This window comes from Megascapheus bottae, chromosome 17 (assembly GCF_031878675.1).
Source record: "Megascapheus bottae isolate mThoBot1 chromosome 17, mThoBot2.hap1, whole genome shotgun sequence".
In the NCBI taxonomy this organism is placed as follows: Eukaryota; Metazoa; Chordata; class Mammalia; order Rodentia; family Geomyidae; genus Megascapheus; species Megascapheus bottae.
Window position 1 is genome coordinate 14,761,484 of NC_143525.1, and position 14,124 is coordinate 14,775,607.

At 47.4% G+C, this 14,124-nt stretch overlaps 1 protein-coding gene across 1 annotated transcript in view; it reads left to right on the forward strand.

Annotated features, from left to right (window-relative positions):
- The window catches only part of Cacng5 (calcium voltage-gated channel auxiliary subunit gamma 5), a 39,289-nt gene extending 25,773 nt beyond the window's left edge, over positions 1–13,516 (forward strand). The window contains exons 2-6 of the mRNA XM_090349890.1: positions 5,169–5,465; positions 6,861–6,947; positions 8,349–8,489; positions 10,149–10,294; positions 10,561–13,516. Coding sequence (XP_090206016.1) covers positions 5,270–5,465; positions 6,861–6,947; positions 8,349–8,489; positions 10,149–10,294; positions 10,561–10,818 — 828 coding nt within the window. The 5' untranslated portion in view covers positions 5,169–5,269 and the 3' untranslated portion in view covers positions 10,819–13,516. The remainder of the gene's footprint in view (positions 1–5,168; positions 5,466–6,860; positions 6,948–8,348; positions 8,490–10,148; positions 10,295–10,560) is intronic.
- The last annotated feature ends 608 nt before the right edge of the window (positions 13,517–14,124 follow it).

A 14,124-nucleotide genomic window follows, 5' to 3' on the forward strand; every position in this document is an offset into this window, starting at 1 on the left:
TAGAGGTAATGGCACCGGGTAATCATCTTAAATAGCTCAGATCTGCCAAACTTCCAGGCCCCAGTTTCCAAAGTATAACAGTGTATGTTGGCATCTCAAGCCAGAAAGAGACAGAGAGACAGAGAGTGAGTGCTGATTGTAGGGCTTCAACTCAAGGACTTATCATCTTACAAGGCTAATATTCTACCAATTGAGCCATACTTCCATTTCCAGTTTTTTACTGTTTAATTGGAGATAAGGGTCTCATCTTTTTCGGCCCTGGGGTTGGTTTTGAATTGTGATCCTCAGATCTCAGTCTCCCCAGTAGCTAGGTTTATAGACTTGAGCATCAGCATCCAGCAGAGGCCTGCATTTTTGTTTATAAGGACAGTGATCATAGGAATTCCATTCCTTGGCATTTACCCAAACGTCCAGAAACAAGGGCATACTAAAGCCACTCCTAGCACGATATTCATTGCAGCACTATTTACCATAGCAAAGATATGGAGCCAACCCAGATGCCCCTCAGTAGATGATTGGATCAGCAAGATGTGGTAATTATATGCAATGGAATTCTATGTTGCCATCAGAAAGAATGACATCACCCCATTTGGAAGGAGATGAAAAGACTTGGAAAAAAATCATATATTAAGTTAAGTAAGCCAGACCCAAAGGAAATAGGCTCAATGGTTTCCCTCATTTGTAATAATTAGTACACATCTAGGACTCTCCTAGCAGAGGATTACAATAGCACAAAACCTAGGTACATAAGGTCATATAGGATGAGACTAAATGAAAGGATCTCTAGGATATGGAAAGAGCTTTATCTTGAGTGATTCTTGTTCTAAATGTACTATGTTATTTCTCTTCTCCTTTGTTGCCCTTTGGTTAATCTCATATTGTTACTGTATCTGACTTTGTTACCTGGTATATTGTATATACATTCATTTGTTTATTTGAAATAGGAAAGGAAAGGGGGAAAACAAGATGATTGGGAGGGTTGGGGAGGGAAATGGGGACAAAAACATAAGAAGGGGTATCAATGTGTGAGAAGTAATGCACCTACTATCTGGCAAATATAACTGTGACCCCTCTATATATTACCTCGATAATAAAAAATAAAATGAAAAAAGGACAGTGGTCAGAGAACTGATATCTCTAATCTTTAATTTCCTTTCTTCTCTGGCTATTGAAATAATATGTGATCTTTGAGAAGTCTCCTTGAGCACAAAAAAGTAAAAAGAGCATAAAATATACATAATCGTGTTACTTGTAAGCACCAACCACCAACATTTTGGTTTGTGTCTTCCCTGTCGATGAATTTTTGACACAATCAAGCTTACTTTGGGGTTTTGCCATCAGTTTGGCTCATGGAACTTACAAGAGAGAGCTTTTCTCATGTCATAGCAACTTATAAAAACAGTCTGCCACAAAAAATAAATGCAAATGAATGGATGAGGTAGAAAAAAAGAATGACAGAAATGGGTCAGAGAAATAGCAATGGGAAAGCTGAGCCTTGATCATGAGGGAGCTGGAGGCCATTCCTGACCAGACCATTTCCAATGGAGGTCTCCTGAAAGCTGGGTGGGGGACTATGGGTGCATGTAGGCATGAGTCCATAAGAAAAAGACTGGAAGACGGGTGGGGGGGGTGGGGGGGAGGGTAATGGGTACCAAGACATGTGAAAGGGTATCAATGTATGTGAATTAATGCACCTTCTATCGGGCAAATATCATGTAACCCTTTTACTAATTACAATAAAAAATTAAAAAAAAAAAGAAAAAGACTGGATACCAAGAACTAATATGTTGATAATGGTGGCGATTTTGGAAAGGGAACAATATACATAAATGAGGGACTTGGCTCAAGGGATATGAATGCTGTATCACAAATGCAAGGCCCTGAGTTCAAACCCTAATACTACTAAGAGAGAGCGGGGGATGGGGGGAGGGAGAGATATTTTCATTTTGTATTATACTTCTTTGTGCAGTACCAATACAGAGGTAAATTAGTGGATCAGCATTCAAAATATTTCCATTTCAAACTCTCATCTCTCTAAATAACAGGCTGGCTGATGTCAGGTACTTGAGTCCCCTGGAATTTGATTTCCTTATGTGTGGGTTGAATCCTTCTATCCTGACTCACCAATACTGAGTCACAGGGTACCACCAAGAATCTGCACCAGGAGGTACCGAGTCATAGCCCATAGGAAGCTAAAAACACCCAGCAATAAGAACTTATAGAAACCTTTGCCTCTTGGGAAGAAAATTTTTCAAAGATCCTGTCATAATCCCCCACCCGACGCTCACCCCGATTTCACTTGAACCTACTCATTATAACTTTATTTAGTAGGAGACAGAATAGTTCAGGTTATAGATTTTGCACTTAGACCTACTTTAATTAAATCCATAGTTTGCCACCACCTACAATGTCCTGCATGACATCTAAAAGCCTCAGTAGTCCCACTCATGAAACGAGTTACTATTACCTACATATGGGTGAGAATTAGGGACCTTATGAGATAACTGCACACTAGAACTTTGCTCAGCGCCTGGTACTGAATCAATAATATTTATTTGGGAAGAAATATGACATCATAAAAACAAGTATAATTTCACAGTGAATGTCATTTCACAGTGAATGTATGCTTTTCACTCACGTGGAGTTCTGTGACTCTCTTATATTCTGTGGGTGGGGTAGTGTCTCTCCAGCTTTCCTAAGCTCACTCCAGGGTCTGACGTGGTTTGGCAGGAAAGGTGACCTTCGGCCTCTTCATCCATGTCCTGCTTTTATGGATTCAGATTCAATCTCCTCCCCACTTTCATCTCTCCAAATCTCCGAGACCTGAATCTTTCTCATCTCTGTCAAGCTGAACACTAACATCGGCTGCTCAGCTTCTGCCAGACACCAGCTGTCGTGTTATGGAGTGTGCCTCTGTCAACTCCGCAGGAATTAGGGGCTTCGTCTATTGTTGCCTAATAATAATGCTTTATACCCAGACCGGGTTTTAGACTTTTACAGAGTGCGGTTGTATCTACATTGCCGCTAATCCCTGTGGCAATTTGATGGAGAGGACAGATTTTATTCGTGGGGAGGCAACATGGGTCACAAAGTAGATTTCCCAGAATGTAGTGTCATTTTGTGGTCAAATAAGTTTGGAAAACTTAGGAATACAAAAAATGAAACAAGTTTTTCAGCCCTTCACATAGTATATGATAGGTCAAGGGCAGTGTGTCATGAGATTTCCTGCCCCTAACAGCCCTTTGATCTAGAATACTTCATAGAAAAATTAATCTATGTTTCTCCCTATTGTGTGAAGAATAACTTGGTGTGGGAGTTCTTCCTTCTTAGTCAAAATTGGTACAGCCAGGGCCTCCACTCTTTTTTTTGTTTTTTTGCCAGTCCTGGGCTTGAGCTCAGGGCCTGAGCACTGTCCTTGGACTTTCTCAAGGCTAGAGCTCTACCACTTGAGCCTCAACACCACTTCCGGCTTTTTCTATATATGTGGTACCAAGGAATCGAACCCGGGCCTTTGTGTATGCTAGGCAAGCACTCTAACCACTAGGCAAAATTCCAGGCCCCGGGCCTCCACTCTTAAACTCCTGTCCTACCTGCATTGCAGACATGGTGTCTTTGCATCCCATAGGCAAATGCTCAAAGAAACCAACACATGGCTCATTCTGTCCATCTATTAACTCTCCTATGGTCAAATGCTAGGGCAGAGCTGGTTCTGTGGCATCAGAGCCAAGACACCCCCTTCCTGATAAGTGGCACCCATCCCTGCCACATCCCTCCTGCAGGGAGCTCAGCCCCCCCCCCCAGGCAAACCTGGCTCTTGTCACATTTTAGCTGCTAAGTGTCTACACTTTCAGACCTCAGTGAAGAAAGACCTGACTCCCTTCCTTGCTAGGACTCCTGGAATTCCACTGTGGGTCCCAGATAAGTGGACTGGTTCAATTGATGACATCCTGGTTCAACACTTCTGACTTCGTAATACTCTGACTTTGTGGATGGTGTGGGATCCTAGCATGCAGATCTGCATTGTCTCTATTGAGCCAGGCCCACCCTCTTCTATGAATGGCTCTGCCTGCCCTCTTGTAGGTTTGTGTACTATCCTGGATTTTCTGTCAGGACAGGGGCTTCCTGATGATAGCAGTGTCTATTTCCTTGGCACAGGGCTTCCCAGACATTAGCAAGGGACAGCTTACTTAGCTCTTAGTAAAATGATTCTTCTGTAGAAAGTGGAAGGGACCAGAAATTTTTCTACAGAGCTTCCTGGGAAGCTGGTCCATGGGCCAGTTCCAGGTCAACTTTGGCTTCCTATTGGATTGCATTTTTTTTTAGATGCTCAGACCCCAGCAGAACCCCATAAGGTCAGAATCTCTCTATGTGGTGCCTATGGATCAGGGATGCCTAGACACTCCCTGGCTGAGTCTAAGGCAGCAGCCAGAGTTCCCAAGCCCTGTAGACTCCACAAAGCTGGCATCCTTTTACTGCTTCCTCACCAAGCCACCTGCCCAGTGCCTGACATTGTAGAGCATCAGGAGATGGATTCCTGCCTCCTCTTGCAGACTCAGTGTCTCCCTTCTGGCTTGCTCAGAGCTGACTCCTGCGTTGTGGTGCTGTGAGCAGGCACCAGGACACACATTTCTAACGAGGTAGATTTAGGAAAGTGGTTGGACTTGGTCTTTGGTGTGGCTTCTTGGGTTGACGCAGTCCTGCACTTGCTTAGAGTCATATGAGGAAGAGCTGACTCTGCGCTGGAGCTTCTTCCTAAGAGTTGTCCCTCAGACTCCTCATCACAGAGGAGCCCACCTGGCAGAATGGTGCCATGCATTCTCCCTGTCTGCCATCTCTACCACGCTTCTCCCTGGCTGCATTTAACAGCTCCGGGGATGAAGGACACAACTGGAGGCATGTCTGTCTTTGTACTTCCCATTCTGGTGTATGGGTTTTGGAAGGAAGGTAGGCGGGCACGAAGGAAGGATATACTCTGCTGCAAGGGGGACTCACAGAGGACTAGTGCAATTTTACAATGGCCAGAAGAGAAACCTGAATTCCTGAATGGCAGAAGGAGAGGGACCCCCCTCTGTCACAATGGCCTAGAATCCCACCGTTTACTCATCCCCTGAGTTGGGCAGGATTAGGTTTGGTTTCTGGGTTACTTTGCCTTATCTTGACCTTTTCAGGGCTGTGACCACCACCAACTGGCCCTCCTCCCTCCTGTCCAACGGTCTACTCTGCTTCCATTAGACTGAGACTCCTGGCCACCCAGTGAACATCCAGGACCATGAGCGCATGCGGAAGGAAGGCCCTGACCCTGCTCAGTAGTGTCTTTGCTGTCTGTGGCCTGGGCCTTCTGGGCATCGCAGTCAGCACTGACTACTGGCTGTACCTGGAGGAGGGTGTGGTCCTACCCCAGAACCAGAGCACGGAGGTGAAGATGTCTCTGCACTCGGGCCTCTGGCGGGTCTGCTTCCTCGCAGGTAAGGGCTGGTGGCGAGGGGAGGGAAGGGGAGGGAGACAATTCTGCCCCAGGGGAAATCATGTCTCAGTAACTCCTCCCTAGGAAGAGACACCCAGATGGTTGGAGGAGGATACAAATAGACTCAGCTGCCTATCACAGCCAGGATCCTGGGCCAAACTTAGGTTGGTTCTGGGTTCCCACATCCGCCTGAGAAAACCTTTCCATCTTCCAAGACTTTCCTCCTGAGAGATGAAAATAACGCCACCTTCCCTGTATTGTACCTGCCACAGAGTCCAGTGGCAGGGATACTGCAGAGGTCTAAAATACTCCTGGATGCCTGAACCCCATAAGCTGTAGGTCACACATCGTTCTTTCCACAACACCATGAAAGAAAAACTTGTTATTATGTCCACTGTTCAGATGAGGAAGGCAGACGAGGAAGGGAAGTTATTTAGATCTCCTCCAATCAGCTTTGCAGTGTCCCCTAGTTTGTAACACAGCTTGTTTCTCTGTTCCTCTGTCCCTGACATGGCTCAGGGAAGACACGAGGGCAGGACCTTCTGGCTGTACACTAGTGTGCAGGATTGACCCCAGCTATCGGTCCACCTCCAGCTCACTAGGCCTTCTCTGTGACTGTGGGTCCACAATAGGTCCAAGGGCTCTGGCAGCTTATGTCTTGATCCTGGCCAAGCACCAGCCTATACAGGAAAGCCACCCCCTCCCCCCCGCCATGTCCCATGAGACCAGCTGCAGGCTACACCAGCCCAGGACTTGTCACTGGACTTTTCTTAGCGAGGCCCCATGACTTGGGTGCACATTGGCTAAAGGCATCACTTGGCCTTTCCAGCTATTCCTCCCAGCTTAATGGGGCCTCTGGGGATGGACTGATGGGCGGCAAGTAATTAACGTGGAGAGCACCCCCAGGCCCAGGCTCTTGAGCCCTTCTTTTTCTGCCTTGAGAAGAATACTCCACTCTGACCTCGCACCCTTGGACCCTGTGGAGCCCAACCTCTGCTTAAATCTGAAGCAAAGATTGGTTTGTTTTCCTGGGACTGGTTTCCAAAGGGGCTGACAGGCATGTAGGGGTCTGCTCCATAACATCCATATTCATGAGTTTGAGTTCACCACGCATCTTCCTCGGGCCCTTCTGTTCAGAAGCAATAAGAGCTGTTTCCTCGGCCTGGAGTTCACTGCACTGACACATTCCTTGTAACAATGGATGCTTGGCTCCATCCTCCAGGAGGGACCTGGTTCCCCAGCTCTGCTGTGGGCCATCAGCCAGAGACAGGATCCTCTAGGGTTTGTATCCAGCCTAGATGCAGAAACATAGTAAAAGATCCCAGAAGCATTTGGGGAGAAAACATTTAGTATAAATCCATGTTCAAGAAGAGCTTAGAAACATTCTCATCTGCAGGAGAGGAGCGAGGACGCTGCTTCACCATAGAATACGTGATGCCCATGAACTCCCAGCTGACCTCCGAGTCCACGGTCAATGTTCTAAGTAAGTATCTTGATTGTCCCAACCGAGACCGAGAGGACAGGGAAAAGAAAAGGGTCAGGCAATCTGCATATTCTTAGGAGCTAATGCCTTTGGCCTCCTCCTACTTTCCATGCTAGAGTTTAGTAGAGCCTGCTCTGCTAATTTAATCTTCTAGGGATAGAGATGAGCAGCTGGAGTCTCTAAGTCTGTGAGGCCAACCAATAAGAGGTCATTCGCACTCCAGGAACTGAACTAATCTTTCTAGACTATACAAGAATGATTTCATGACCTTGATCTCACGAGCTCCAGTTCTGTGAAGTTACATTGTTCTAGTACTATTTGTCCTTAGTCTCAGAGCAAGATGGTTCCAGAATGTCTCTGTAATGGCCATGAAAATCTGGGAGTGCTCAAGTCTTTTAAATAAAATGGGGTAGCGTTTACACATGACTGATACACATCCTTCTTCATAAAGGATACAAACCAAAGCCAGTCAAATGGAGAGACATTTGGGGAAAGGTCCAGGAGGGTCCCAAAGGCGAGGTTTCCGTGCCTTCCTTCTCCCCCCAAAACCAGGATTCAACACAATTCTGACACATGAATACATTCACCAACCAGAAGCTCTGCCAAGCTTCAGTGTCCAGCGTTTTTATTGGCTTTCATTGTGCAGATGTGATTGACTGAATTATTAGACACAAGACTGAACTCTTTATCCAACCCCCTTCTTCTCCTGAGGGATTAGGCTGATATCATCTGCCCAAAACCCCCAACCCTCTAATGTCATGGTGACTCCTTCCAGTCTCCATCCCGAGTCACCTGTTAGCCTTGACTCAGATGTGGGCAGAGACTTACAAAAAGGAATCAAGGTTAAAGCATGAGATGGAGGCATCAAGATGATCTTGTGGTGGGGGAGAGTTTGGGGATGTGCTGGTGTATTGGAATGGGTCAGTTTCAAAATTGCAATCTCTGTCATTAATAACAGTTTCCTTAGGAAACTCCAAGGATTTAGAGATGGTCTCTTAGGGTTCAGGGCAGACAGATTCTTCACTACAAACATCATTCCATACTGGATCCCTAAGGAATTATGAATTGAAGAAAGCAGGCCAGGCACCATTCCGTGTGTCTCCACTCAGAGCAGTCCAATGCTCTTGGAAATAACCTCTTCCCCTGGAAGAGGAAGTGAGATGGAATGAGCACAGCTACCATACAGCAGGCATCGTAGATTCCCAGAGAAGTGGTTTATGCCTACAAAAGACAGAACCCCAGTATGCTGGCATTTGAAGTCATCCAGTCCTGCCTCGGGGACTCATGTGGGGATGGGGCTTTCAGGACTTGTTGGCTGAAACTGCCAGAACATTCCAGTTGGGATAAGGTAGTGTCAGGCCACTGGAGACTGATGGGCTTTTCTTTTGTCCCCTGAATTAGAAATGATCCGGTCCGCCACACCATTCCCCTTGGTCAGCCTCTTCTTCATGTTCATTGGGTTTATCCTGAGCAACATTGGGCACGCCCGTCCCCACCGGACAATCCTGGCCTTTGTCTCAGGCATCTTCTTTATCCTCTCTGGTAAGCTTCGGAGGTATTTGTTTATTTGTTTTCAGTCATGGGGCTTGAATTCAGGGCCTAGGCACTATCCCTAAGCTTTTTCCACTCAAGGCCAGCACTCTGCCACTTTGAACCACAATGTGGTTAATTGAAGGTAAGAGTCTAATGGACTTCCCTGCCCAGGCTGGCTTTGAACCATGATCCTCGATCTCGGTCTCCTGAATAGCTAGGATGACAGGCCTTGAGCTACAGGTGCCCAGAAAGTTGTGTTTTTCTTCTTCTTCCTTTTTATTCCGTGCACATTATACTTAGTGATATTTAACTCCTGAACAAATTTTTGGGAAAATAATTACCACTTGAGCCATAACTCCACTTCCATCTTTTTGGTGGTTAAAGATAAGAGTCTTGTGCATGAACTTTCCTGCCTGGACAAGTTTCAAAGTATGATCCTCGCCTCTCAGCCTCTTGAGTAACTAGGATCATAGGTGTGAACCACCAGCACCTGGCCCAAATTTGCTTATTTTTTAATGACTCTCAGCCTCTCCTTTCTAACCAACCAGTACCTAAAATGTACAACCCTGAGACTCACTTCTTTGCCAGTTATTATTTTCAGAAGACAATGTCTCTGTGGAAGTGACATTCTCTCCTTATAGGGGAGAGAACAACTGACTCCCTTTATTAACCACATTCTTTTCCCGTCTTCCTCCATGCATTCCCCAAGTAGTGTGTGCTCATGGCTCCCACTCCAATCCCTGAGGCCTACAGCTCCCAAATCTGTCTTGAGTCCAACTGACTTCTTGAGCCCCAGACCCTGACCTCTAGCAAGTGTCTGAGGCTTCTGGGATACTCCCAGTTACACATCCCGACTGGTCTGAGCCCCAGTATGCTGTTTCAATTATAACTATATGTAACTATACGCTACGGTAGCACTGGAGGTAGGTACAAAGGAAGGTTGGAATCATGTTTGTGCCTTTTCGCATACCTCCTTTTTGATATTCCACTTGCATGAAATGATGCAAATGGGATGAAACCTGATACCACTCAGCACAGTAATTCATTACGTCTTGATTGATTACAGTGACTCATTGATGGAGCGGGTGCTGGAAGCCATCACTTGCACAGTGGCCAGGAGGTTGAGCCCCACGGCCTCTTGATTCAACCCTTGCCCAATTCTGGCCCAACTCTTTCAACCTTTCCTGCCTAAGGGTCTCTGATAGCTGTGGCTGTAGAGATTTCAGGCCCCTGGGATGGAGACACCAGGCCACAGGCCCAGGGGGACTTACTTCAGTCCTCAACTGAGTCAGAGTTACTTGTTAACTCAGAGTTCACATGAACATGACGAGGGAGCTTTGAAGACGACATGGTTCCAGGGCCCCAGCCCAGTTCTAGTAAATAAGAAAGTCCATGTCTGGGCACAGGCAGGTGTATCTGACAGGTAAGGGCAGATAGGGGAAAACCACTAAGCCTGGCCCATGGCTCAGGCCAGTGGCTTGTTTTTTACCTACAACTATCTATCCACTGTCTAGGAGGTACTAGTCTAAACAGGGTTCTCAGAAGGGAAATCTCCTGCTCACCTTGAACTCCGAATGGCTGACAGCTTCACCCCCAATGGACACCACATAGAAAAACTCCCTGTTCCTTTGTGCTAAGCCCTCCCCTACCTCTTCTCCTCTGACCTAGGCCTCTCTCTCGTGGTGGGCCTGGTGCTGTATATCTCCAGCATCAATGATGAGCTACTCAACAGGACCAAGGATGCAGAGACCTATTTCAACTACAAATATGGATGGTCGTTTGCCTTTGCTGCCATCTCCTTCCTTTTAACAGAGGTAACTCACTGTGCCTGTACCAGGTCGGGCTGGGCTCTGCCCCTCCAGGCCAAGAGGAGGGGGGCATTCCATAACCCACTGGACCCTTTCACTCCATCCCCACTTCTTCTCCAGAACATGTCGCTCTGTGGCCTTCCCAGGTCTCCCCCATTTAGGAAGTCCCCAGGGTCCACTCTGTCCCCACATCCCCTGATCATCCCCACTGGAGCTCCGTGTGGCTGTCCAGCCAGGACCCTAGCAGCAAGCTCCTCTGCTTCTCATTGCAGAGTGCTGGTGTGATGTCTGTGTACCTGTTCATGAAGAGATACACTGCCGAAGACATGTACAGGCCTCACCCAGGCTTCTACAGACCACGTCTGAGCAACTGTTCTGATTACTCAGGCCAGTTCCTCCATCCTGATGCCTGGATCCGGGGCCGCAGCCCGTCCGACATCTCCAGCGACGCCTCCCTGCAAATGAATAGCAACTACCCAGCTTTGCTCAAGTGCCCGGATTATGACCAGATGTCCTCCTCACCCTGCTGAGCCCCAGCCACCTTCCTCCCTGGACTGTGGACAGCTGGACAACCCTTCCCCCATCTTGTTCCCCTGACTGGCCCCTGAGCCCCAAGCTGGCAGGTCCAGGCCACCCCTGCTTAGCCTTTTGTGACTTGATTTGTTCTCTCCCTGCTTGTCCCAGAGTAGTAGGCCAGTGTATGTGTGGGAGCCTGGGATTCTGGAGCCCAGGGGTGCACGCTGATTGGCTGAGAACACGAGTGAGGCTCCTCCTCCAGAGTGCCAATCACAGCCCAGACTCTGGGAAGCCTGTAGGGCTCCATGCCAGGAGAGAGGCTTTCTTTGTTCTAGTTATATATTGTTCCCACACTCCCAACTTCCTGGCCCCAGCTAAGGCTAGCTCTAAAGTGCCAAGTTCCTGACACAGACACAACCGGACTCTGGTGCCTGCCAACTGGCCTGACCCTCAGTCCTCAGTGTGGGCCATCAGGGCCAAAAGGAGATTGATCTTAAGGTCTGACTGGCTCCAAAATATCAACTGGCCAGTTCCTTCTGTAATGCTTTATCCTTTTAGGTCACCTTCCCACCCCACCCCCACAACACATCTGTGTGTACCAGCCTGGCTCTACTTCTCTTCCCTCTAGAATTCAGCTGCCGTGAGCCAGGGGTCAGGAGTATGAGACCCAGCCGCCGCAAGAGGTGTTAATGGCTGAAGCTGTCTTCATCCGCATGGTCCCCAGATAACACTTGGACCACTGAGAACATGTCAATGCCTTAACCCAAAGGAGTGATTCTGACGGGGAGAATTTGAGAATCGGATTGACCAGAATTCAGAGTACCAGGCACTGTACGCAAGCCTGGGGGCACTGTCCCTGCTTATAGGGGTCATAGGAGTCCCCACCCAGGGCCCTGACATAGAATCATCTAGGCAAGTGTCCATACCACATAAGTAGAAGGCAGCGTTCAAAGGGGGCAGCCTGGGCTGCAGAGCCGATTGCTAGTACTTAGTACACTTTGACTGAAAACAAGACAGATTCAGAATGACGCAGCTGCCCTCCCAAGGCTGCCTGCCTGGGAACATTTTTCGACATTGCTTGTTTTATCCCAATGTCAGGAAGCATCTGCTACCCTGCTATGTGACATATGTAGGTAATCAGATGCCTCCAGAAGGCCAGGCAGTGTGATGGCTATTTTCCTGGTGGGAAACCTGAATGGAGAAGTTGGATACATCTGTCCCCCGAAGCCCCTGGAACCAACATGGTAGAGGGAGGGGCCACTGCCAGCTGCAATGGCCCGGTTCTCCAGGTGTCTGCTCAACTTAGACATCTTTGGGTTTTTGTGGGGATTTTTTTTTTCTTTGAAACTTTGAGAAGTGAGACAATGCCACGCTTTCCTTTTGCTCTGTATTTTTTGCTGTGCCCTGCTTTTGTCTTGCTATCCTCCAGATATCCAACCCAGGTTGGGTTGCACAAAGCCACAGTGGACAACTTAAGGTCATTGGCAATTGTACAAGAAGCCACACAGTAGGGGACCACACAATAGAAGGACACAGCTTTTTGTCAGCAACAGACTGCCATAAACGGCCACAGGCTGAGTAGAGTCAACAATAGAAATATTACTGCCGCACAGTCATGGAGGCTGGAAGTCAAAATCTCATTGCCAGTCGCACTGGTTTCCTCCCAGGCCTCACCCTGTAGCTTGCAGATGACCAACTTCCGGTTATAACCTAACATGGTCCTTCTGCCCAGGTGCCCCTGAGGGCTCTGAGTCTGTCTGTATTCCCTTTTATAAATCACAGTCGATTAGGATGAATTAGATGGTTCATTTTCATTTAAAGTACCTATCTCCAAACATTGTCGTGTGGGGGGTGCTGGGGGGTAAGGATACCAGTTGGAGGATAGAGTTCAGCCCCTGACAGGCAGATTCTTTCACAGCTAGATTATTTCATTTGCCTCACAGCATAGTAAGGGCAAAGGTAACAGAAACCAATTCTTGTCCCAATTCAGCCATAACTCACTGCAGATCCTTGGATGATCCCTCTGCGCTGAGGAATTGGGTGGAAATTGTTTCCGAGGCTGCTCCCCACGCAGCCACAGCTCTGATGATTGAGTTCCTTTTGCTCTCACAGGCCCCTTTCCAACCCTCTCTGTAAGTTGGCAGCAGAGATCAAGACCCAGCTTTCTACTCCATCAGCACCTTGCAATCATCATGGTTCCTGTAGTTGCTGATTACGCAATGACACCTAAACCCAGTTGTCCCCGACACAAGGGAATCCATCAATATGCTTGGGAACAACTAAATGGCACTTCCAAGTTGTGCCCACCTCAAATTTTTGTCTATGTGATTAACTTCTACAATGCACTTTTTGTTCTTCTAAGCACGGTTTCTCTGTCACTGTGGCAGGCTTGTGGTTGTGCACATGGAAAAAAATAGAATGCACTCTGAGTGTCAGCTGTGATGTCACTAGGGCCTGCTGGGAATCTGGAGCTCACACCCTGGGAACACAGCCCTGTCACTTTCTTCTCTCACCAGGGACTGGGTGATTTAACAATACCGTGCCACTACTGTACCTTCCTTGCCCTTGAGAAAGGCCTCGGTAGCCATTTCCATGATCAAAGGACTTTTATTTGCTTATTTTTGGTCCATAAACACTATGTAAAACAAAGACTTAGAGGAGTTAAGTTTTGGGGGTTTTTTTCCAAATAAATGAGAGGGGTGGGATGATAAACCGAGATGTATGATGTGACTTACTGATGTTAAGAGTCATGAGAAGAGTCAGCTCAACATGGGGTCCTTTTCATCTGAATGGCCACCTTCCTCCTTGCTGGTGGCCGAGTGACATGTCTCATTCCCTGAGGGGAGAACAGTCTGTTCTCATGGACATGAAGGGGAAGACTCTTGTGTACCACAGGCTTAGGAGTGTCGCCCTCAGAGGACCAAGTGGGAGGAGACCCTACTTAGGGGACTCCAACAGGACTTCCATGTAGAGAGAGAACTGAACAATTGGCTCATCCGATTGTGGAACTGAATCACTCCATCACAATCTGACAGGGGAGGTTGGCGGGACTGAGATTCAGGGAAGACTTGAAGGTCAAGTCCAGGGCTAAATCTCTGGGGAAAAGCCATCTTTCTTAAGAGAAACCTTTATTCCCTTCATCCCTTTAGCCAATTTTTATAGAGGATAACCTACTTTTATAAACATCTCCTGAGTAAATGTTAATCTCCTACAAAAATCACCTCCACAGAAACATCCAGAAGAAAATGTTGGACTAACTCTCTGGGCACAGTGGCCCACACACATGAAATCAATCCACACCAGTGGATAAAGGGCAAAGG